At 38.1% G+C, this 27,650-nt stretch overlaps 1 protein-coding gene across 1 annotated transcript in view; it reads right to left on the bottom strand.

Annotated features, from left to right (window-relative positions):
- si:dkey-61l1.4 (collagen alpha-1(I) chain) overlaps positions 1-19,356 on the bottom strand; it is a 125,263-nt gene extending 105,907 nt beyond the window's left edge. The window contains exon 1 of the mRNA XM_022667453.2: positions 18,700-19,356. Within this exon, the coding sequence (XP_022523174.2) occupies positions 18,700-18,883 (184 nt within the window). The 5' untranslated portion in view covers positions 18,884-19,356. The remainder of the gene's footprint in view (positions 1-18,699) is intronic.
- Positions 19,357-27,650: the final 8,294 nt, after the last annotated feature.

Here is a 27,650-nt window from a genome sequence, read left to right as displayed (position 1 = left end):
TGTGGACTTTTCCACTTAATTACCTTTTTCAAGAACTAAATGTTTAGTCGCTGCTCAACATATAAAGACACTGCCCTTTCACAGGAGCCACTAAAGCCAGATAATCAGTGGTATGTTCTTCTCATCTGTAGTTGTAATAATGTTAATGTTATACTAATTGGGATAAAGTGCTTATATATGGTTATATGGTATCCATACTAATGCTGAAGCTAAAGCAACAGATAACTAGTTTTCAATCTAGGCCTCACGATGCTTAGAAATAAAAACAGTAGAAACTAATTTAAAAATCTGCTTTTAGCTACAGTGAATTGTTGAAGCTCAGATCACTGGGATTACTGAATCATTTAACATTTTTAGTTTCTAGGTATCATTAGAAAGCCTGTGATTGTTTTAAATAAGTTTTGTTAATAAGTTTATCGTTTTGTTATTTTAGTTTTTTATCCTTATGTTTTTATTTGATTCCTATGTTCTTATTTTATTGTTATTCATTTTATCATTTCTAATAATTCTTTTCATTTTACTTTACTTTTACTATTATTATCTTTTTCTTGATTTTATATTTTAGAAATTCTGTACTTTGAGTCAATTTTTATGATCTTTTTAGAATTCCCAGTTTTTTCTTTTAAAATGTATATTTTATTTGTTTATATTATGAGTTGTTCTTCTTTTAATATTATTTTTTTAACTATTTTGTTCCTTATTATTATTTTGAAAATAAAGGTTGATTAATTGATCAATTGATTGATATAATACAGCAGGGCTAATTATTTAATCTAATTATTCTCTAATTTGCTTGCTAATGCATGCTAAGGGTTTATTTGGCTGCCTCCCAGGCAAGACACAAAGTGTCTCAGTGCATTCTCAGACACCACAGTATGATAGTAACGAGACGGTGATCACAGGGCTAGAGGGGCAGGAGATCGCATCTATTAGCCGTGCTGCTCAGCAACAGCGGCCTTGAGCGAATGGCTAAAACAGGCCGGGACTAAATAGCTCCCCAAGCACCTCAGCGGAGGGGAAAACGGGCAATGTCGAGAGTAATGAACAAAACGTGGCACTCCAGTACTGCATGATGTGAAGTAATAGACATGCTCTTAATCCACGCGGTCTGCCAATCACGGCTACGGCGAGATTTACGTCCAGCCACTGCCAAGGCCTCATATCCTGCCCTGTTCCTTCTCGAATAGCGTGCCAACTGTTCCGAATACTTCAACAGGAACTGCTTCCCAAATGCCAATCTGTAATTCTCAAGGTCCATTCATGTAGCACTAAGCCAGACATCAGGTCTAGTGTCTGGAGGCATTTGTTTCCCATTTAATGCTCAATTAGCCCCCCTCGTGCTGGCTTGTGTTTCGTTTACATGGACAGCAAGCATTAAAAAAAGCCTTGAGCTAGCAATTACCGAATAAAGGAGGACGGAATCTCTCATTCATCCTTTTCCTCTGAAATCAGAGATGAGTTGAGTGCAGCTAGCTAGCTCCTTAATTATGCTACTGATAGCAGAGCAACAGGCTAACACCCTTGCCAAAAGAAAAGGACAGTTATGAGGCAGCAACACACTCATACACACACAATACTGCTCTGAATATACCAGGGCTCCAGACTAAACACCGTCCCATTGTCCTAAGGGTTGATAAAATTAGCGATTAAACTCTTCCAGGATGCTATAGGGAAGAGGAGAATTGAAGTGTGGTAAAACTAGTTTTAGTAAACTGTTCTGCAAATTGTCCCACCCATTCAGCTTATACTTAGTAGTACATCCCCTATCACAGGTGATGCCACAACACAAGAAGGGTGAAAACTTTACCGAGTAGCATCACAGTGCACTCGGAGGAAAGCGCAGTGACTCAGTTCTGATACATCAGCTCACAGAAACCTTGTGCTGATCGACATCACCCTAGGAGTGATGAAAGGAGAGAGCGCAATCTACCCACCCAAAGAGAGCAAGGCCAATTGTGCTCTCTCAGGGCTCCGGCAGCTGATGACAAGCAAGCTGCATGACCGGGATTTAACCAGTGATCTCCAAACCATAGTGGCAGCGCTTTAGACCACAGGACCGCGTAGCACCCTCATACTAAGCATAAAATATATATATATATATATATGTACTTTTAACTAATAGACAAGAACAGGACAGGCCATTTGGGGAGACGCATTCTACATCCTTTATTGCAAGTGCCAATTAAAGGGGTTCAAGTGTTTTTACACCCTTTGGAGGCAGGGATACTAGTTTCTGTCCCATAACATGTGGCATGTCAGTGTATTCCTGTGGTAATTATATTAAGTTTTTTTTTTAAACAGTAACAACAGGACTGAACAGGAAAGGACTATTATTATGATAACTACTTGCTAAAAAAAGTATCTACAATTTACACTGCAAAATGAAATGAACACTGTTGTTTTATTCTATAAACTATGGACAACCTATGGACAACATGTCTCCCAAATTCCGAATAAAAATATTGTCATTTAGAGCATTTATTTGCAGAACGTGAGAAATAGTAGAAATAACAAAAAAATGCAGAGCTTTTAAACTTCAAATAAAACAAGTTCAGAAATCAATATTTGGTGAAATAACTCTGTTTTTTAATCACAGTTTTTATGCATCTTGGCATCATGTTCTCCTCCACCAGTCTTACACACTGCTTTTTGAATAACTTTATGCCTTTACTCCTGATGCAAAAATTCAAGCAGTTCAGTTTGGTTTGATGGCTTGTGATCATCCATCTTCCTCTTGATTATATTCCAGAGGTTTTCAATTTGGTAAAATCAAAGAAAATCATCATTTTTAAGTGGTCTCTTGTTTTGTTTTGTTTTCCAGAGCTGTATATAATTCGATGCTTATATATTTATGACGTGATAGTAGCAGATGTGAGCAGATGCTGTATGATGTACAGACTGCAGTACATCTAAAAAAAGTCCTGATTAGTCCAAACATTTGATTTCCTGCCTTCCTCTCATCACTTCTAATATACATGAGGAACGACTCCATAGGAGGTGGAGGTCTGCAGAATCCACTCCTGATGGATATACAGTGATGTACAGTTCACTGTGGAGATTAATGTAAACCAGCTGGAGTATTTACACAGGTGTAATTGTGCTCGGAAACAAACTGAAATGGAATCGGAATTTCATATGATCATCTCTAACGAATTTACATACATTTAAACATTATGTGTAGACATCTATCATTTCTTCTGAAATCCAGGATATTAGTAGAGAGTTTATTCCCTTCTTTGCTGCAGAAATAGGGTCAGTGTATCAAAATCATAGTCAAATGTCTGACTGTTTAAGGGTAAATTTGAAAATATATAATTGGGTATAAAACAAAATTTGTATACAATTAGGGGTGTGCCATATCATATCATAAGCAACAATATCGCCAACATTTTTGAATATCGTAAATTATATCGTACCTTGAAATATTGTTCCATATCACCCACCCCTAATTATCATATCAGGGTACTACTTTTTTCTGTTTTTAGCAAAAGAAAAATTCACACTGTTTTCATTTCCCATTATGTATCTACTAGAGACAGATTATATCTGTCCAGTATCATTTATTTTACTTTAATCCTGGATATACAGAGATATTTGTAGTGCATTATTATTAGTAGTAGTATCATGATATTCTGGATCATTGACCTTTTTCTGTTACAAATCTGATAAAATTCTTAAATAATAAAAAATAAAATATAATATAATTAAAAATTTAAATAAAATTTAATATCTCAGTTAGGGGTGTATCATATCGTATGCAATATTAAAATACAATTTCCATTTTGTTGCAGTAGTGTATTCTTAAAATATATTTTTTTTTAACTCAGTGGTTTGTCATATCGTCAAGAGTATCGTTATCGCAAAAATAGCATGGAATATTGTGATATTATTTTAGGGCCATATCGCCCACCCCCATATGCAATTTTTTTTAGGCTTAATTCCTGTTCGAAAAACCAACTCATAGTGTATCTAAGACCAAAGCCAATGGATGTACAAACCTGTTCACTTTGGATTTACTGTTAGAAGAGCCCTAAACAGATTAAAAAGATTTACTCTCCTCTGAGAAACAGAATGCTAAATTAAAGACCTTCCACTTGAATATAGTATCATAATGAAAGTGGTTTAAGGTTACTGTGTAAGTAAGAACCTTGCACAGTGTGAACACACCCAACAGCAATTCTTCACTGGGAGAAAAAGATTACTAAACTTTTATTGAGCTGCCAAAGATGCAATAACACTCATTTCTCCCGGGACGAGCTGTCGCACTGAGCTTTCATTCACCATCACTCTTCCTGGTAGTGCCAATAATCCTATCGTGAAGCTGGAGAGCCTCCAGAATTAGAGGCCAAGCTTTACATACGGAGATACAAACAAACCCCGACACGTCTCCAAGTTTGCGGACGCGCCGGATCAAGCCAGAAATGCTAACAGAAACTCGGAGCGAATCTGAGCGAAGGTCTCCAGGGACCCTGAGGCTGTCAAACACAAACGTCTGCAGCAGACATTTCTGAAAAGCCAGTGACAAGAAGGGACGGGATATGAAAACAGCTCTAGTTTCTTTCCCAGACTCCTCTGGGACGCAGTGATTCATGTCAGAACAGACAGGCTGAAAGGGAACTCAAGATGGCGCTCTGGGAGAGAGATCTCAGCGAGCACACACTGTAAATTTACAGCTCATTATCACTGTCACACCGCTAACGTTCCACTTCTCCAGATTTCACACCATCTCCGTGTACTGTAGGAGACAATCTTCTGCCAAGGAGATCAAGAGCACTCCTTCTAGTGCTTTTCTGTGCTAGTGCTGCGTTCGTGTGGCGTCAAAAACTGAGAAATACAGTTTGTTCCACTTGTAAATTTAGCTTGAAGTCTTTATAAGTATATTTACAAGTGAGAAGCTCTGAATTCTAGACGATTTACAAGTTTTATGAGATGTAACCACAACCTTTTACCTTTCCTGTATGTTTTTAATCCCTGTTTTTAATAATATTTGTAAATAATACCTAGTCTTTGTGTCTATGTTACCTTCTGGCTCTCTCTTGTACTATTATAGTCAGATTCTCTGGACATAAATCAGTCCATTACCATATTTTTCGCACTATAAGATGCACTTAAAATCCTTTAACTTTCCCTAAAATCAAGAGTGTGCCTTAAAATCTGGTGCATCTTATGTAAGAACTGTACTAGTCAGGTTGTAAGGAGCCGTAAAGCCACTCCTCTGCTGAAGTACAGCATTAAAAAACTGAGTTTACAGTAAAGTTTCTCCAGCACTGAGTATGGAGCAGTATTAGCATTAGCCGCTAACCACGCTAAGCGCTAGCTCTTTTGCCATTCAGAGGTGAGTATATCGGACTATAGTCTTTGTGTTACTGTGTTTAAACAAGCTATGTGGGACGAACCGCAATGTGATGGCAACCAGGCGTAGTGGAACACTCGGTTTTCCTCAGTGTACCGCTATTGGGCGGCATTTACTAGCGCTAAGCACTGCTAACTGCAGCTAGCTCTTCTGCTATGCTTTGCCATGCTGTGGATAATATTGGAAATCTCAGCTTCCTGTAAGTAAATGGAATCGCTTTACTCACCCAAATAAACAGTTTTCAAGAGAGAAATCTGTGTAGATTAACATTCAGCACTTGTTTGACTTTACAAGGAGCTTCCCCATTAGAAGGGAAACATGGCGAAACCCTTGTTCTTTACTTTTGTCGCTTAAATAATCCGCCTTAAAATCTGGTGCTGCTTATGTATGAAAATAAACCAGAAAATAGACGTTCATTAAGAGTGTGCCTTTTAATATGGTGCGCCTTATATAGTCCGTAAAATAAGGACATATTTCAGCTTTTTCAGGGATAAAATAAATGTTCTACATATCTCTTTACATTTTCAGATTTAATTACCACCTTCCCACCTGCCACATTTATACAGTATAGAATTGCACACCAACTTTTAGCCCGTTACAACTTTTAGAGTTGTGAAGGACTGGATGCATTTTTCTGAAATCTCCATGGGATTGATATCTATGCAAAATCTTTGTCCTCATGTCTATGTTACATTCTGGCTCTTTAGAGTCCCAACAATCCCAGTTTCACATTATTATATATTATTATATATGCTATATTTCTAGTGTTGCGGATACGAAGAGTAATCATATCATATTTTATTTTTTTATTTCACGTAAATAAAAACTACCTTTGTTATTTTTGACACTATTTTATGCTTTTTTTAAAAGGTGTGTCCCATCTCTCATTTCTTTTAGTCACAACGCAGAGGGTATCAAGGCTCAAGAGAAGAGACAGACAGACACACAAGCCGGCTACACTAGCAGATATAAAGATAGAACATGGGTTTTGGCTCTGGTGCTGTTTCAGTATCTCTATAATGGTTCTTTACAGGAATTCTTCGGTTCCCCCTGACCTGCTGCCCTGCAGACCCTTTCCACCCTTTCCCCTGAAGTGGTGACAGCTCGGTCTGCAGGTCAGCCTGACCGTGGCAGCTCTCTGACCATAAACTGCATTATAGAGGGAAAACGCACATACCAGACCCTGCTGAATACAGAGGTGTTGAGCAGGCAAGTCATCCACAGACTGACAGGGTCTCAGAGTCTGTCCTTCCTTCACTTAAACAAGTTCAACAACCAACATCTTACATCCAGCCTCACAAAGAAATTACATAACTAAAGTAAGGCTAAAGGACCCTATTATTGTGCACTGGCTGAGGATTTTGTATTTTAACTAGGGGTATGCCTTATCATATCATACACAATAATAGAGTCATATTTTTCCTTATGATCTACAGTGTAATAACAGTAATAACAGTGAAATTCTATATTAAAAGCAGTCAAGTTTGTTGTCGTTTGGCTATTTTCTGTTTATTTAGGGACCCATAGATACCATCACAAATTATATATGGTTAAAAAGGATAGGACCTGCAGTTTCTAAAAAAAAAAATACTAGTGCATTTAGATACATTTAGAATATCTTTGAAAATTTGCTTTATTTCAGTAGTTCAGTTAAAAATGTCAAACGCATATATTACATAGGTGTATTACACAAAGAGTGATATATTTAAAGAGTTTATTTTATTGTTAATGATTATGGCTGACAGACAATAAAACAGAACAACAAAAAAAAATCAGTGTCTCAGAATATTAGATTTTTATAAAAGACCAATTGGTACTGTGAGCAGTGTGCCAAGTCCTGCTGGAAAACAAAATCCTGTGTTGGTCCACTGTGTTTTATTATCAAGTCTAAAGTCAGGGCAGTTTTGTTTTCCCAGAAAACCTTACAGCACTTCATGCTTCCCTCTGCTGTCAACTTTTATAGAGGTGTGGATTTCATTTTCCAGCAGGACTTGAAACACTGCCCACACTGCCAAAAGTACCAGTTGGTCTTAATAATAATAATTACATTTTCTGAGACACAGATTTTTGGGTTTTTATTGGCCGTAAGCCATAATAATCTTCAACAATTAAAAAAATAAATGCTTACAAAATAGCATTATGTGTGTAATACATCTATATAATATGAGTTTCACATTTTGAAGAACTGAATTACTGAAATAAAGTAACTTTTCATGGACATTCCGATTTGTTGAGATGTACTAGAAGTGAGAAATACATTTTAGATGTCTATTTTTAAAAAAAAGTTCCTGATCTCCATGTTTTTGGACTGTGTGAAGAAACCAGAGTCCCTAAATTAAATTCACATAAACAGAGGAAAAACACCAAAATGTCACCCAGATAGGGACTTGAACCCAGGACCCCAGCACTGAACATGCTAACTACAAAGCCACTGTAGAACACACAACACTCAACAGTTTTGTATCTCCACTTTAGCAAACCTGCAACAGGATTTGGTCTGGTGGTGCGAATCCTAGATCAGCTTCACTTTCCAGAGCTTTCTCTTACATTTCCTCTGATTTCATAACAACAGTTGCTCTCCATCAGCCAAGCAACTAATGGCCACATTACCGTAGAGCTGAGAGTGAGACTGAGCTCTGAAAATGTCATTTCCTTTGGAAGAGTGTTTCCTCTGCTTGAACCACAGTACCTACTAATGGCTGCGCTCCCAACAAGCCTTGACGAAGAGCCAGGTCAGACCCGCAAACCACAGAGTGAATTCTGCACCGAACACTACTGAACTGCTTCCCTGTGACAGAACTCATGATAAATTCACGATAAATATGCAATCCTTCATTATGTCCGTCACCATATATAATTAAGAGAACACTCCAGTTTCTGAATCAGTTTCTCTGATTTTGCTATTTATAGGTTTATGTTTGAGTAAAATGAACATTGTTGTTTTATTCTATAAACTACAAACAACATTTTTTTTCAAATTCCAAATAAAAATATTGTCATTTATTTGAGCATTTATTTGCAGAAAATGAGAAATGGCTAAAATAACAAAAAATGATGAAGAGCTTTCAGACCTCAAATAATGCAAAGAAAACACGTTCATATTCATAAAGTTTTAAGAGTTCAGAAATCAATATTTGGTGGAATAACCCTGGTTTTTAATCACAGTTTTCATGCATCTTGGCATGTTCTCCTCCACCGGTCTTACACACTGCTTTTGGGTGACCTTATTTAAGCAGTTTAGCTTCAATAACGTAAAGCGATGATTGACATTTGCAAAGTAATTTCTAGGCTCAGCAAGTGGTTAACAACAACAATTCTGTCCTTTTCAGTTTTTCTGTAACTGCTATGACTTAATTATTGTCACCAGAGCAATACACTGGCATGCCAAAAGTCACGGGACACACTTTTTGACCACTTCCCATAGAAAGTAAAGAACACTGCGCTGATCATTGCACTGCATTAAACATTATATCTACAGTGGAGCTTACTGCTTCTGCTTCAGCCGAATGATGTACTGAACCCAGGGACATGTAAGGGCATCCTTGACAGTAAGAGAGCGCCAAGAACTGTCTGTGGTTTTCTTCTCTCTTTTTTTTTCTAACTTTTCACCCACTCAGGGTTCTCTTTTCCACGCTAACAGGAGCGCTCCTGTCTCTTCACCGCAGACTAAAGCCCTGCCAAGTGTTGTTCTTGGAGCCTGGGCACGAGCTGGACGGGGAGGACAGTGGAGCTTTAAGAGGACATTCCTCCCACCAATCAGAGCTCTGTTTTCAGAGCCGTGTGTCTGGCATCGGCGGCGGGGGAGCTCGAACTGTGGGATTCAGTTAACAAACCGGGAAAATTCCATATACACCAGGGACAGGATTTGTTTATGGCCGTTGACTGTAACTGTAACTGTAATGTCATTTTAAATTCATTGGAGCACTTAGCAAGTTTTGACCACGTTTACACCTGGTCACTTTATAAGTATCAGGATTAAATCATACACTGTACAAATGGCCCCAGTGTGAATACAACCGAGAAACGTTTACTGTAAAACAGATACAAATCTCAGGGAGTTTTCACAACAGCACTATTTGGTCCGGTTAAAACGAACTCTGGTCCGTTTGTAACTTTAGTGCGGTTCGATTGAGCAGGTGTGAAAACAGTAATCGCACTCGGGTGCGGATCAAAAGAACCGGACCGAGACCAGCTAGAGGAGGAGGTCTCGGTCCGGTACCAAACGAACTCTGGAGCGGTTCGCTTGTGGTGAGAACGTGATCTGGTCTCGATCGGATCCAGCTATTAAATATAAGCCATTTATTTGAGCTAAACTGCTGATAAAGCAAGCACAGTTTAAACTGATATATTAGCCAGATAACGCTAATTACCACAGCTGTGAACAAACACTGCGTCCGTGCGCGTGCCGTCTGCACTGCATTCACTGCACACAGCCGCGTGACTCTGTTTATTATGTATAAATCTGCGCTGCGCGCAGAAACACTGTGTCTGAAAGTGCAGTGTTTCAGCGTTCAGTGTTAAAGCACAGATATTTGCGCTGGAACACAAAATCTTCTCGCTGTATTTATTTTTTAGTATATTTATATTTAATGTACTCCCGTGTCAGACAGCTCTGACCAATCAGAGAATACAGGCTGCTCGCGTGGTTTATTGATGCGCATTTTGGTGCGTTTACATTTATGCCTGTGTGAAACCAGACTGAACAGAGCGAGAAAACGCTCCAAGTAAATGAACTCATTAACTGATTCGGACCAGAGAAACGAACTACAGGTGTGAAAACGCCCTCAATCTCTCAAACAAACCACTTCTGGAGGTGTTCCTCATTCTACACCATTCAACAACCAAAAATCCTCCCAGTACACCCAAAACACCTGTAATAATTGCTAAGCAACAAGCTAATTTGCATATTGCAGATTTACGTTTTTCTTATCAGCAAGTGTACACATATGAGGCTAAAATCTCATCAGGACATAATCCCATTCCAATCTAGTTACAGGTGACCAAGTGTAAACACGTCCTTATTTCTCTGAAAACAAAAAGTCTAATATGTTGGGTTAAACTATTTTGAATGTTTTAAATAAATTATGTCACAAAAAAAAACATTGAGCTTGTACAAAGAGCTACTTTTCCTTTAAAGATAAAAAAAAAATTACCTGCTTTTCTAAAAACATGTGTCACGAAGACCCAGGCAGGGAGATGAGGAGGCGGACACAAGTGCAGGTAGGGTGAAAATAAATAATAATTTAATAAACAAATAACAAGAAAAACAAGGAACAAGTAACATGAAACAAAGATACACAAATAACCAATAACCAAAACAAATCAAAGAACCTAAACTAAACCAACTAGAGATAATAAATAAACAAACAGGGAATATATACAAGGAGCTAAACTAGGAATCAACACAAGCAGGGTATATACAGGGAGCTAGGGAACAAGAAATAAAACAAGAAAGTAGAAATAAACAAGGAAATAAACTATAAACAAGAAAACAAGAAATAAACAAGAAACAAGGAACTAAGGCTAAGAGAGACACTGAGAAACGTTATGAAAACACAGAGAGACGAACGACAGGTGAAGGTGCAAAGACCGACGGAGGACAAGGTGGCAGAGGAGGGCTATTTATAGTAACATAAAACACACTAGAATTGGAAACACCTGGGGAAGGGGCGGAGCTACAAATGAGAAACACATGGTGGAAATCTACTGACAGGAGACACAGAGAGGCACAGGTCACGTGGGGAAGACACACAGAGACATGAGACAGGGCTAAGACGTGACAACATGGTTATTTACGGAACCAAACTAGATGGCAACATCCAAAAAAGATCAATATAAATAGGGGCGTCATTTATATGGCTATTTAAGTGGGCAAACGTGCTCATAAGGACTGTGAAATGCTGCATAGTCTGAGTTATAATTGTGGAAAATTCTGTAATATGAGACAAACAGTCCACATGCTTCTTTCACTTTTCTTCCAGCGACTGTTCTGTAAAGCTCAGCTTGTCCAGAAAAGTGTGTCCTTCTGTGGTGGCTCACAGCTTGATTTACCTTTCATTAACGAAAGGGGATCTCAAAAGCAAGAAGCGCTAACTGTCCATAATGCTGCTTAAATTTCTTTGCTATTTTTGACATATGATGTTTTTGCGTGACTTTGACAATACACAGCTCTGGAATAAATGAGGGAACTCCTAAAAAAAGAGTTTCTTTGATTTTACCAAATTGAATACCTCGGGAATAAAATCAAGAGGAAGATGGATGATCACAAGCCATCAAACCAAGCTGAACTGCTTGAATGTTATCCAAAAGCAGTGTGTAAGACTGGTGGAGGAGAACATGCCAAGATGCACGAAAACTTTGATAAAAAACCAGGGTTATTCCACCAAATATTGATTTCTAAACTGTTAAAATTTTATAAATATGAACTTGTTTTCTTTACATTATTTGAGGTCTGAAAGCTCTGCATCTTTTTTAAATAAATCAAATAAATGCTGTAAATGACAATATTTTTATTTGGAATTTCCATAGTTTATAGAATAAAACAACAATGTTCATTTTACTCAAACATATATCTATAAATAGCAAAATCCGAGAAACTGATTCTCTGTGAAACTTTTTCATTCCGGCCACTCTGGCCACACCATGGACACACCCCCAGCTATGGACACACTCTCAGACTTGCTGATGCCTAGAACACTTTTTATAGTTCTACCATATTTTGCACTAGTAGTTCATTCACTAGTTAATTCATCTACTGTTTACGTATCTTTTGCACTGTTTACGTATCTTTTGCACTGCTTAATTTAATTTAAGTTATTATATAACTGTGTATTTGCACTTTCTGTTTGGCTGACATCAGTTATCCTCACATTATGCACATCAACTGGTGTTCACTGTCTATTGTGTTCAACTGCACTACCTCCATTCTCCATCTCCATTACACACACACACACGAAGACTGTACATTTACACTGTATATTCTATTTCTTATTTGATTGTATTTATATGTATCTTTATATTTTATATTTTATCTTTTTTAACTTTGTGTATTGTGTAACCTGCTGCTGGATGCCAAGAATTTCCCCCCGGGGATCAATAAACTATCTATCTATCTATCTATCTGTCTGTCTGTCTGTCTGTCTGTCTGTCTGTCTGTCTGTCTGTCTGTCTGTCTGTCTATCTATCTATCTATCTATCTATCTATCTATCTATCAAAAACTGAAGTGGTCTCAAACTTTTTTCCAGAACTATACGTTTTTTTGAGACTTGAACTAATCTCAGAAACGATGCTTTAAAGAACTATGCACAGCGCTGCGTAATCCAAGTTGTATATGTGAAAAAAGTGCGCCACATAATCACTGCTCTGTAAATCTCAGCTTGTCCAAAAAAGTGTGTCCTTTAGTTTTGGCTCAAAGCTCAAATTACACTTCATGAACTAAAGGAGATCCTAAAAGCAAGAAGTTGCTATTTTGGAGATGTTTTTGCGTGAGATTTTAAAATAGGAAATGCTTCCTGCAGCATTAATTGAATCAAAATTACACATATATTTTTCCATGCTTAGTTCATTTAACCTCATGTTTCATCATCAAACCATCCATTTTATTCAGGTCACCTCAGTGTTTTACAGGCCGTTTATTTAAAAGCCTTTAGTGAACCCTCTGCTTCTTGCCTGCTGGTGCCCTGTGAAGTACATGGCCTGTAGATAACACTGAGCAGATCAGGTCCAGCCAGTCTGCATGGCCGTGTTCCAGACAGCCCGCGCTTGTCTGAGCGCACTGTAATGATCTCCAGACGCACAATCAGCGGGGTTAGACGGCTCGCTCGGCCCTGGCCGCACACCAGAACTATGGCCTTCAATCAGGGATCACATTAATTACGCCTCCCATCATATCGCCTCTCGCACACAGACCAGCCAGCCCTTTGATCCACGGACCAAATTAAAAGATTAGCAGGGTAGAATCAGAGCAAATAGACCATAACCTTACTCTAAACAGCTGCTCCAACCATTACAGTACATCATACACCCCGCAGTCGCCCGCTCGTTTCACTGTGATGATTATGTCAGGGCAAGCCTGATGTAGCGCATCAGTTCAGAGCATCAGAGCGCTGGAACAAAGGACTTCTGCAGATTATTAATATGAATCATATTGTATATTTTTATTTCGAGATTTTATTTCCATGTGTGATGTCAACTAATAACATTTGCGTGGGTTTATGAATTACAATCACCATAATTCATCCCTTTATCATCTTTATTATGTTTTTTAGCTTGTTGTTCTGTAAGTCTCAGCTTGTCCAGAAAAGCGTGTCCTTTAGTGGCATCTCAAAGCTCGAATTACACTTCATACAATATGGTCATACCATATATATATATATGTATACATATATTTCTTTCTACATAGTATTCCCTCCCCTAAAGTCAAGTAAAACACATTACAACTTTTACAGATGTGGTCTTGCCAAGCCTTCCTTTGCTGTAGAACTTTGGGTCCTATTTTATCTGTAGGTGAACCATCATCCGCGAACCACACAACTTAATTTAGGGAGTGTCTGTGTGTCTTTGCTATCAAAACGACAGGAAAAGTACACCTGGCACAGCTCGAAATGCACAAAAGGCATGAACTAATTCCCTTAATTAATCATGGGTGTGTTTTGGGGCGTAACGTAGAATAAACCAATCAGTGTGTCACTTGCCTAACATTACCTTTAAGAGCCAGATGAGCTCTGACTTTGGCACATTCGTATCTTAACAGCGCGGCACTTTGGTTATTTTATTCATTATTCTGTTTATTGTTGAGTTAAAAGTCGAGTTTGTGCTCTGTAGTGTGTGTGGGTCTGTGTGTTTAATGAGCAGGGGTGTAGGCAGCACACTGGACAAACTATAGAAATAGACCTAAAGGATGATTGACTGTTGTCAGGGTTTTAATCAGTCAGTGGCGCACCTGCACCTGTCGTGTTTTCCGCCACCAAAATAGAAACAGCAGAAATGTACCTGAACACACCTCACTTCCAGACCACCACGCCCATCAGTGTAGATTTATTACTAAACTCTGACGCTATTTTAAGAGCACGGACGCAAGGCGTGAAAATAAACTGTTAACGAGGTGTAATCTTTATAATCAATAGAACCAATGGAATTGCATCAAATACTTAATAAAACTAGATCTTGTAAAGGTTCATTAACATTATTAGAACATCACATATCAACCATCCATCTTCTTCCATCACCTTCTCTCTGGTTTAACTCCTCTTGAACAGAAACCAGAGCAACAACTAAACACCCAACTTCTGATATTTGAAGAACATCTACTCCAAACATCTACCCTGTTCCTCCACTCTCTTCAGCCCCACCAGCACAGTAATGTTACACATGACTCTCATTTCATATCGAGTCCTGGGCTCAGTTCTAGCTCTGGCTCGAGCGTACGCCCTAACAACCCTGAGGAGCAGATTCTTGGCCTGCTGTGTGTTAAAGCTAATTCTGGCACAGCTGGTAAAACACTGACCCTGATTAGACAGTTCATTCTGAAGGAAAGCTCCAGAAATTGCTCGGTATTTTCTGCGACACTTCATTGTGCAAAACCTCTGCTTCGGTTCCAACTTTCTAAACGCCTTGTAGCGCCGCCCAGGCCATTCCCCGAAGCTCATTATGGACCAGCACCTCATCTTCAGGTGACGCCATCCACTACCTGAAGCAGCTCTGTTTGGAATAGCCTCCTACGCACTGCTAAAAAATGCAGGCAGAATGTGACTAATATAAACATCTCGAGGACAACAACTGTTGCTCTGTTTCAGAGTGTTTGCAATCTTCTTATAGCCTAGAATATCATTAATAAGTTACTTTATTTTAGTAATTCAGGTCAAAATGTACAATCCGTACATTACATAGATGATTTAAATAGAGAATGATCTATTTTCAGCTTTTATTTCTTTTATTTTTGATGATTTTATTATGGCTTACAGCCAATGAAAACCCAAAAATCAGTGTCTCAGAAAATTAGAATATTATATATAAAACCAATTGTCCTGCTGAAAAATGAAAGCTAATTGCATCTCCATAAAAGTTGTCAGCAGAGGGAAGCATGAAGTGCTGTAAGATTTTGTGGGAAAACAAAACTGCACTGACTTTAGACTTGATAATAAAACACAGTGGATCAACACCAGCAGATGACAGACATGACTCTCCAAACCATCACTGATTGGTGGAAACTTCACACTACACCTCAAGCAGTTTGGACTGTGTGTCTCTCCACTCTTCCTCCAGACTCTGCTCCCTTGATTTACAAACAAAATGTAAAATTTACTGATGATCAGTGATGGTTTGGAGAGACATGTCATCTGCTGGTGTTGATCCACTGTGTTTTATTATCAAGTCCAAAGCCAGTGCAGTGTTTTCCCACAAAATCTTACATTGATTTTTAGGTTTTCATTGGCTGTAAGCCATAATCAGCAACAGTAAAAGTAGTAAATGCTTAAAATAGATCACTTTATGTGTAATACATCTATTTAATATATGAATTTCATGAGATTTTGGACTGAATTACTGAAATAAATAAAAATATGAAGAGCAGCAGTTCTATTTCTCACATCCACAGAGAGTTCTTTGCCATGAGGTGCCATGTCGAATATTCAGTGGCCAGTATACATTATACATGTTTTCAGACTAAGCTTGGAACCTGAACCTTTTCGAAATGTTGCTAAACGTTCATGAATATTCTCTATTAGCTGGGAAGGAATTATTATTGGAGAAATTATTAAGGAAATGTAAGGAGACGTATTGTACAATCATGAAGGATTACCGTAGTTTAAGCTACAAAAGCCCGGAAGGCAAAAGTGAAAAGCCAAATAATTTGTTGCATTAAAAGTGTGACAGAGACAGAAAACAGCTGGGAATGAACGAGAAACATCATATTAAACTGAACACTAACCCCCTCCTGAAGACCAAGAAAAAAAGCAATGATGGATTCAGCAGTTTCATGGCCTTAGTCTACAGCGCGATGCTTCTCATTCCAGTCGCTGTTCTCCATCTGGAGAAGAACGAGCCTCTCCCTGCTCTGCTACAGGGCAGCTGGCTGAAACGAAGCCCATGAGAACGTGCTGTACAAGCTGGGAGAGGAAACCAAGCTCTAATTATTTCCCCACACATATGGAGGCTATTTAAAGACGGTCCAGATTATGTCATGTTGGAATTGTGGGAAGCCACAGGGGAGGAGTGTGAAGAATGATATTGTATGACAGTGGTTTTCTGTTCGGCTCCAGTGTGACAGTAAAGCCTAGACGAGCCCTCGCTCAATCTGATCATTTCTATACTGGTTTAATCTATAAAACTGATCACATTAAACCAAACAAGAAGGCAAATAAAGGTCAATAAAGTGCGGTAATCAGTCAGTCAGTCATTTAGTAATTGTCAATACAGTGTAGTGCACCATCACCAGTGTTGGATGTATGACTGGATGTGTGTGGATGTGATTTTATGGGTCAAACTGAGTCAGTTTATTCTGATTCCTGAGTCGAGAAGAAGGGAGACAGTGCCACTCACTGACAAGAACAAATATCTCCTCCATTTCTCAGAATACACCAAAATATACGCCTCAAATCACTGGATATCAACTAAAAACTGAATATTTAATACAGTAAACATCAATTAGTGCATCTCTTTGGTCGTATATCTATTAGACTCAACACAAAATGTGTAGTAATTTTAGTACAGCATCAGAAACTGTGCATTTATATGTAATACTATTGCTACTAAAGCTCTTAGCTTCTTCTGTGGATCTTTTAAACTGTATTTTTCTAACCCAAAACCCTGTATGTAGTGCCTTATCACTAAATCTTTGAATGTAAGGTGGATATAAATGAAATCTTGGTCTCTAAATAATTTAAAATACTATTAAACAAACAAAAAAGGTCAGTAGTTACACATAGAACTGGGGAATTTGTCGAAAATGAATCTTGCAAACATTTTTTAAATATTTTAGCAACACAAAGGAGAACCCATATACTCCAAACCAACAGCCTGTGTAAAAAAAAAACTCTAGCCAGTTAGCATAACAAGCTAATAACACACTAATGTACTGGTAGCTCAGCTTTATGGAGCCAAATGCTCTGTCCTGTCTGGAGAGAAATTAGAACAGCACTTTATCTGAGGAGCTCCTGCTGCTGTTGCTCACTGTATAAGTTTAAAAGTAAAAATCCAAGTAAAAAAGTCTCAGATAAGGGGTATTCCAGCAGACATCAGATTGCTGTCAGTTTGACATCAGAAAGATGTTAGACTCTAACATCAGACAGATGTTGAATTTTGGTTAAAAATGCAATTCAAAATGAATGTTGTACAGGTGTTGAGTTTTGGATGGTAATCAAAGAAACATATCTGTCAAAAACCAACATTGAGTCACTTTCCAACTTCAACTTCACCATACCTCACCATAACCAAATGTTTGAATGTTTCGTCAAAACATAGGATATTTTGTCTATTTCACACCGGATATCTTCTTTAATGTGAGTGTAGATTCAGAGCCCAAACATTCAAAACGTTTAAATGAATGTTGATTCAATGTCAGAGCTTTAAAACTTTTAACAAAGTTGTTTAAAGGTTGTTTTTCCATCATAAACCATAAAACAATAATTATTCAACAGTCTTTGTCACAGGGTTGTTAATTAATCAACCACTGGGACAATATAATAATAATAATAATAATAATAATAATAATAATAATAATAATAATAATAATAATAATAATAATAATAATAATAATGGAAATGTACAGTAGTTTCATCCAACGTTCATGTTTTTAACCCTTTGAGACCCTTTCATGTATTTTCTTCATTTTAAAATGTTCTGTTGCACATAAGACTATTAGAGAGCTGTTCTCCATCAAAATAGACAGTAGTACTACAGCCAATCATGTTTTATTTTTTACTGTTTAGGGATGGTTTATTAAATTAAAAAGTCAACATGAAATATAAAATATTACACACACGCTTCCAATGCAATTGAAATAAGTTAATATATAATATTATATTATATTATGAATATTAATATTATATAAAAAATATTATATTAATTAATATAATAATTAAAATAAATATTTTAGTTGGATTAATTTGCTACATAGCTTTTATAGTCAAATATTAGAGTCTTCTTTTCTGTGCATTACAGAAAAGAATTTTATCACTGGAGATAATTCAGGTCTGAAAGGGTTAAATGGGTCTTTCAGCTATAGCTGAGAGAACAGCGCCCCCCTCAGGGTTTAAACCTCTAATTCAGGTGTAATTATTAATATTAATGATGGCAGATCTATCAGCACTAACTGCAGGATGCAGAACGGACAGCACTGAGCTCTTACCTGAGTCCGGAAGATCTGGAAGATCTGGAGGTCCAGACCCCTCCTCAGTCCAGTCCAGCAGAGCAGCATCACAGCAGAGACTCAGCAGCGCGTGCAGAGTCAGAGATACCCTCAGAACAGTGTTTAAACTCCACACTACATCCATCCTCAACCTGGCAACCCTACAAACCTCACTTCTATACATAAAACATATAGAACAGCAGTACGATTCACTCCAGACTAAAGACCAGGCTACTCCAGCTCTCCTCTCAGTTCAGGGGCAGGGGGCAGGGGGTCTGCAGCAGCAGGAGGCTGGGGGTCTCTATCTCTGCTTGCTCTGCGCTTCAGCTGTGGAAGTTTGACTTGGCAAGTTTGACTTCGCTTCTATCGGTCCTGCAGAGCCACGCCCACTTTAGGGGCAGCAGCCAATCAGTGTGCTCAAAGAGTGTGCACGGCTTTTCCAAACCAACACTACCACTACAACTACTGCTGCTCATAATAATAATAATAATAATAATAATAATAATAATTATTATTATTATTATTATTATTATTATTATTATTATTAAACTAATAATTATACTAATAATAATTTTTCATTTTATTATTTTTCTTATTTTAAAGTGTTCTAAATCACATTAAACTAGTAAAATCCAGCTATCTATCTAGCTATCCACCCACTCTCCTATACATCTATCCATTCACCCACGCACCTATTCGTCCACTCATCCATCCATCCATCCATCCTCCATCCATCCATCCATCCATCCATCCATCCATCCATCCATCCATCCATCCATCCATCCATCCAATATTAAAGAATTTTAGGCTGTAGGACTGCAAATAAAGCTTTTACTTTATAGTAAAAACGAGTATAAGTGCTTTATAACACAACTTAATTTCTTCTCTTTATAGCATTATATCAACATGGCAATCAACATGGCAAAGCAAAAACATTAAAACACATCTCTTTACCATTTCTTTTTTGCCACGTTTATCATGTCCAGCACAGTGAAAAACAGTTCATTCTCATTTAGCAAAAGAGCTATGTTGAATCATAGTTTAATCGTTTTTCCATTGCTAATGCATGGAAACAACATTGATCTCCAGTGTCAGAATGTATGTATTTGTGCATTGTATTTCATCATTTTGTGCATTGTAATGCACCAATACTTGTTTACTATAATAACATAATATAAGAACATTATACAATAACATAACATTTGTTCATAATGTTATAATTCCATGTTTTTCTTCATAGTTGGGATGACTTTAGATTTTGGAAATCATCTACAATTGATCTACAAACATTTAAAACACTGAATTTGAGGTGTGTCCAAACTTGACTGGACTGGTTTTGTATGTAGTCATTTACAACTTAGAAAAAAGCACAAATAATGAACATCACATATAAAAAAAAAAAAAAACACTCCACAACAGTCTGATTTCTTTCTTTTTTTTATTCAAGGACTTTGCTTCATACAAAATGTTAAGGTAGAAACAACTGCAGAATTCAAAGTCTGGCCATTGAACAGAAATCAGGCAACAAACAAATCAGTCGCAGAATCCAGATAAAGGGTGTTTCAGCTCCGTTCGGCCGAGAGGAGCTGTCCGCAATGTTCAATACTGAGTTTATATAGAAAGTCGTTGTTTTTTTTTTGTCTCTTTTTTTTTCTTCGTTTTTCTTCCCCTCAACAAACCCCCGGATTCATATCAAAGGTCAGTTAAAAATCGGAACAGAAACAACACAGCGTATCAAAAAGTACGAAGATAAACAATGTGTAGTTCAACATGCACATACATCGTCAGACCATGCAAACATTACGCTTGAGTCGCATTTTTCCCCTGAAGAGGAGAACAGCCACGTTAAACAAACTGGATGTGCAGGAAGGATTATTTAAAGGAGCAATTCAGAAGATCGGGAGATCAGGAGTTTGGGAGTTTGGCAACGCAACAAACTGCGTGTGAAAAATTTCGGAATTGGACGTGATTTTTTTCTCGTTTTCTCTCGTTTTTCTCCCTTCGCCCCAAACAAACAATAAAGGAACTGCGGTTATGGATTAGGTGCAGTATATATGGACTATATATGGAATTTCTGAAGCCACAGTGGCGACATGCCAGTATGCCGGAGGACAGTGGACGACGTGTCAGGAGTGCAAAGAAGAAGAAGAGGTGGTTCCACACTTCGACACGAACAAAGCGACAACTCTGAACAGTCAGAGTCGCCGGAACAGTTTCAGCACGGCCTTAAAACGAGTGCAGCACTCGTCCCTGTACAGCGAGCGAGTGCACGAGTAGAAAAATATCCACTGTTCTGCTTCTCTATATTTAAAACTCCTCCTCTATCTCTCTCTCTCTCTCTCGTTTTTTTACGATGATGGGTAACTCGGATGCATGCAGATATAAGACTTAAGATTGCAGTTTTGTTTATTTAATTTTTTTTTTTAAGACGTTACTGATTTCTGCTCGTTTAAACGTTGTGCCTTTATGCATTCTAAAATATACTTCTTCATACATTTTTTTTATCCGTTTTTAAAATTTATATATAGCAAAGATTTGGTCACAATCATGCGGAAGGCTGAATCTGGACATCCCAGCAAGTAAAGCTACAGAATGAATGAAGTGTTGACTTGTTTTTTTTTTTTTGTATAATTTTTTTTTATATTATTCTTCAAAAGTGTCTCTTGTTGCATAGCCCTACTGAAACAAAAATCAAATAAAGTCATAAAATTGTCCATAAAATCCACTAAGACCAGCCGTTTCAATGGCAGAGGCATTGCAGTCCCATAGCCTCCTCCCTCCCCCACCCGGCCGTCCCACCTCTTCCCCTCGTGTTCATATGTACCATCTACCTGCATGCTAAGCAAGCAGCTAACAAACAAACGCTAAAACAAGTTAGCTCTGAGGTGCTACAAAATAGTAAAAGTGGTAGCGAAAGTTCCCAGATCTCATATCTCCTAAAAACCACATCAAATCACTCTCCCTCCAATAAGACACAAAAATGACCCATTTCAATTTGATTCTCTTGGACCCTGTTCACACCTGGTCACACTTAAACGCATCTTTAATCCAAACATCTTGGATTATATCTGGATAAACCAAACCACATAAAATGCAAAATCAATCACTTGAATTGTGGCCCAACTTCGTGGCAGAAATTGGACATGACAGTTACTGAGTATGATATGTGAATCAGCCTGAGCCACATGTGACCACACCCCAGTTGCTCAGCATAATATGCGAAGCAGCCTGAGCCAAATATGCCAACACCCCGGTTGCCAAGTATAAAATAGGAATCAGCCCAAGCCACTTATGCCAACACCCTGATTGCAGAGTATATATGGCAATCAGCCTGAACCACTTGTGCCAATATCGCGGTTGCCGAGTATACTATGTGAATCGACCTGACCATCATGTGTCAAAACCCGGGTTGCCAAGTATAATATAGGAATCGGCCCAAGCATCATGTGCCAACACCCTGGTTGCCGAGTTTACTATGTGAATCGACATGGCTATCATGTGTCAAAACCCGGTTTGCCGAGTATAATATAGGAATCGGCCCGAGCATCATGTGTCAAAACTCCGGTTGGCAAGTATAATATAGAAATCGGATAGAGCCACTTGTGCTGACACTCGGTTTGCAGAGTGTAATATGGAAATCGGCCTGAACCCATTATGCCTATACCCCAGTTGCAAAGTATAATATGGGAATCAGCCTGAAGCCATTGTGCCGACACCCCGGTTGCCAAGTATATTATGTGAACCGGCCTGAGCATCATGTGCCAACACCTCGGTTGCTGAGTATAATATAGGAATCAGCCATAGCCACATGTGACAACATCCCAGTTGCTCAGCATAATTTGGGAATCAGCCTGAGCCAGTTGTGCCAACACCCCGGTTGCAGAGTATAATATAGAAATCTGCCTGAACCCATAGTGCCGACACCCCAGTTATCGAGTATAATATGAATCGGCCCGAGCACCATGTGCTAAAACCCCGGTTGCCAAACATAATATAGGAATCAGCCCAAGGCACTTGTGCCAACATCCCGGTTGCAGAGTATAATATGAGAATCAGCTTGAACATCATAGGTCAAAACCCTGGGTTGCCAAGTATAATATAGGAATCGGCCAGAGCCACTTGTGCTGACACTCTGGTTGCAGAGTATAATATGGAAATGGGCCTGAACCCATTGTGCCGACACCCCAGTTGTCGAGTATAATATGTGAACCGGCCTGAGCATCATGTGCCAACACCCCGGTTGCCAAGTATAATATGTGAATCGGCCTGAGCGTCATGTGTCAAAACCAGGGTTGCCGAGTATAATATAGGAATCGGCCCGAGCATCATGTGTCAAAACCCCGGTTGCCGAGTATAATATGGGAATCGTGTGTCAAAACCCCAGTTGCCAAGTATAATATAGAAATCAACTTGAACCCATTGTGACGACACCCCGGTTGCCAGGTATAATATGTGAATCGGCCTGAGCATCATGTGCCCAAACCTGGGTTGCCGAGTATAATATAGGATAATATAGGCTCAATCCACATGAGACAACCCCCTGGTTGCATAAATGCAAGTGGCTGAAATCATATCAGGAGCAAATCCAGATACTCGTCAGATGATGTGTAGACCAGGTGTAAACATGGTCTCAGACAAAGTTACTGCACCTCCTTTCTGAGATCATCACGGTCAGATATGTTTCTTTTTTGTGACAGGAACCAATCTTGTGTCCCATGACCTTTAAAAACACCTCATTGACCTGTGGGGTTTGAGTTTAGGGCCTCCTGCATGGAATCTGGATATGGAATTCAGATTTGTGCCAGAGTTAATTGTTTGTACATATGGACAATTCATTAACACCCACTGCACTGCTCTGTCCACTGTAGGTGGTAATATGATGTATTCATGGTATACATGTGACACTGTGGAGCATTTCAAATTTTGGACCAAAACCCTAAACCCTAGTTTTTTTTTTTGGACATTCCAAAAGTCATGGGACCCAATACCAGTTCCTGTCCCATGACAGCAGACACCATACAGACACCAAGTCCCTTTATGAATAATCCTTTTTAAGAGTGTTCTTGCCAGTTTTATATGCATTGAATTGGGATCCAAACCTAAACCCTAAACCTTAGCTTTCATTGGACATGCCAAAATTCATGGGACCCAATACCAGTTCCTGTTCCATGACAGAAGACACCATAGTGAAACTAAGTATCATTGAGGAGCTATTATTGTTTGTTTTCGACAGTTTTGTGTTCACCGAATTGGACTCAAACCCTAAATCCTAAACCCTAGCTTTTTTTGGACATGCCAAAAGTAATGGAACACAATACCAGTTCCTGTCCCGTGACAGAAGACACCATTAAACACCATAAAGTACCACCATTATGTACCCTACCATTTATTAAGAGTGTTCTGGACAGTTTTGTGGGCACCAAATTGGATTCAAACCCTAAACCCTAGCGTCTATTGGACATGCCAAAAGTCATGGGACACAATACCAGTTGCTGTCTAATGATAGAAGACACCATTAAACACCAAGTAGCATTTATGTACCCTCCTTTTTAAGAGTGTTCTGGCCGGTTTTGTGGGCACCGAATTGGACTCCAACCCTAAACTCTAAACCTTAACTTCCATTGGACATGCCAAAATTCATGGAACACACTTTCAGTTCCACACCCAGGTACCATTTGCAAAATATTTTTTAAGAGTGTTCTGGCCAGTTTTATAGACACCGAATTGGACTTAAACCCTAAACCCTGAATCCTAGCTTTTATTGGACATGCCAAAAGTCACGGGACCCAATACCAGTTCCTGTTCCATGACAAAAGACACCATACAGACACCAAGTACCCTCCTTTTTAAAGAGTGTTCTGGACTTAAACCCTAAATCCATTAATGATCCACCACTGCAAATCCCGTCTAGGAGTCTGGGATTAGCTATAATTCGGGTCTGCTAAATCACGGCAGTCTCCTCATTCCTGTCCTTACGTACCACGAGATAAGATAAGGCAGATAGCGAGCAGCGCTGCTTCACCAGAAGGACGTAAGCAAGACGTGCTTACCCCTGTCGCCAACCCTAGCTGATTTTAAATAAATAAATAAATAAATATATAAATAAATATAAAATCATGCAAACTATAGCCTTTAGTGATTATGTCGTCCATCCTGGACCCATACACAACTGTCTCAGTCTTCTTCAGTCTTCATCATTTCAGAAATTGCCCTAACTAGTCGTTTTAATAGTAAATATTTTAATATTTTAATATTTTGTCTATGCTTTTTTTTAAACCTTTTTTTTACCCCTTTCCCTTTTCCCCATTCCAAAAAAAAAGCTAAATAAAAAAACAAAAGAAAAATATAAAAAAATAAACACAATCATACTGTCCACAATCATTTCCATCCAAATCCTAAAAATTATCCCAAATTTACCCAATAAACTGTCCTTTTTCTTTTTTTGCCGGTTTCTCTGTTTCTTTTGCTTCCATATTAAGGCCTACAGTCGTAAAAATAACACCTTGTAGATTCCAGTTAACCCTTTAGCTTACTTAGCTCACCCCCCTTTCCGTTTATTTTTTATGCTCGCTCTCTTTCACACGTGTAGATGCACTAAAAAAGTCTGAGGTCGCATCATTACTATATACGAGATATATATATATATATGTGTATATATTTATATATATTCAAAAGGTTAGGCACTTTGTTAAGAACGTCTGGAGCAGTCTGTAAGAAACGGTAGACCTGACAGGACGGTGGAAACTTGTAAGCAGTTTTACGGAAAAAAACACCATAAGATCTTTACAGTATAATACAAAAAAAACGTACATCCCATAATGAATAGATAAAAGATCTACCACAGTTCGATACAAAAAGAAATTACATTTCGTATTCCGCCATGTCCTCCACACTGTCAGACACAGTGATATGTGCTCTAAATGGGCATCAGCAGCAAAACAACAATCGTCACCTTCATGGACGGTGTAAAATTAAAGAAATGTGTGCATGTGTAGCGCGTATATGTAATATGTATTTGTAATGTGTGTGTGTTAAACGTGTGTAATGTAACATCTATGTGTAATGTGTGTATGTTACGCATGTGTGTATGTGTTGTGTATAAGTATACTGTATGTGCGTAATGTAATGTATACTTAATGTGTGTATGTTATGTAACATGTATATGTAACGTATGGAATGTGTGTAATGTAACGTCTGTATGTAACATGTATATGTAACATATATATGTACCACATAAGTAGGTAACGTATGTGTAACGTGCATATATAGGTAACATGTATATGCAAAGTATGTATATGTTACGTCTATATGTAACATGTTTTTGTAACATGCCTACATAACTTGTGTCTATGTAACAAGCGTATATGAAACGTGTATATGTAAAGTGTGAATTTGTAACGTGTGTATATGTAACGTGTGTATGTAATGTGTGTGTATATGTAACGTGTGTATGTAATGTGTGTGTATATGTAACGTGTGTCTATGTAACGTGTATATGTAACTTGCATGTAATGTAACGTGTGTCTATGTAACGTGTGTATATGTAAGGTGTGTCTTTGTAATGTGTTTATGTAATGTGTGTATATGTAACGTGTGTATATGTAAGGTGTGTCTTTGTAATGTGTTTATGTAATGTGTGTATATGTAACGTGTGTATATGTAACGTGTGTATGTAATGTGTGTGTATGTAACGTGTGTATATGTAAGGTGTGTCTATGTAAGGTGTGTCTTTGTAATGTGTGTGTATATGTAACGTGTGTCTATGTAACGTGTATATGTAACTTGCATGTAATGTAATGTGTGTCTATGTAACGTGTGTATATGTAAGGTGTGTCTTTGTAATGTGTTTATGTAATGTGTGTATATGTAACGTGTGTATATGTAACGTGTGTATGTAATGTGTGTGTATGTAACGTGTGTATATGTAAGGTGTGTCTATGTAATGTGTGTTTATGTAATGTGTATATATGTAACGTGTGTCTATGTAATATGTGTCTATGTAATGTGTATACTTAACATGTATATGTTACATATATATGCAAAATGTGTATATGTAACGCGCGTCTATGTAACGTGCGTCTATGTAACGTGTGTATATGTAACATGTGTATATGTAACGTGTGTCTGTAACGCGCGTCTATGTAACATGTGCATGTTACATATATATGTAAAATGTGTATTTGTAGTGTGTGTTTATGTAACGTGTCTATGTACTTTGTCTAGGTAGGGTGTATCTATGTAACATGTGACTATGTAACGTGTGTCTATGTTACATGTTAATGCAACATGTGTATATGTAATGTGTATAAGTAACATGTGGTTATGTATCTTCTGATTTTTATATATTTTTTTACTATTCGTTAAATTCCAAAATGGTGTTTTAATGGGAATTTGCATTATTTTCAGGGTATCTGCAGGTCAGGCACAGCTCACTGGTCAGCTGGACAGAGCTTTGCCTCCTAAATTGCAGAGTTTCGTGGGTCCCAAACTTCACCCTCTACACTGTTTCTGACCTGTAATTGTTTAAAAGTGTTTTTTTTCTCATAAAAACGAGGAATTATAAGAGGAAATAACTCTAGTTTGCTTTAAGTTTGTCCTTAAAATGAGGTTAAGTATTTTTCCACTCATCAAAAAATAGCTGCACCCAAAAGGAATCAACCCACAGGAATGAAACTTGGTGGGTAGTCGTGCCAGATTGTCGTGGAGTGGTTTCACTGTTACACTGTCACGCATTATATATCCAGAATGCTTGGCATCATGGTGGGGGATGCAATTCCAGGAGTGGCATAAAGTTATCCAAAAGCAGTGTGTAAGACTGGTGGAGGAGAACATGCCAAAATGCATAAAAACGGAGTTATTCCACCAAATATTGATTTCTGAAATCTGAAAACTTTAAAACTAATTCTTTAGTTTTTGCATTATTTGAGGTCTAAAAACTCTGCATCTTTCTT

This window comes from Astyanax mexicanus, chromosome 22 (assembly GCF_023375975.1).
Source record: "Astyanax mexicanus isolate ESR-SI-001 chromosome 22, AstMex3_surface, whole genome shotgun sequence".
NCBI classification, from domain to species: domain Eukaryota; kingdom Metazoa; phylum Chordata; class Actinopteri; order Characiformes; family Acestrorhamphidae; genus Astyanax; species Astyanax mexicanus.
The sequence above is the reverse complement of the archived record's forward strand: the minus strand, read 5'-3'. Positions and strand labels throughout refer to the sequence as shown.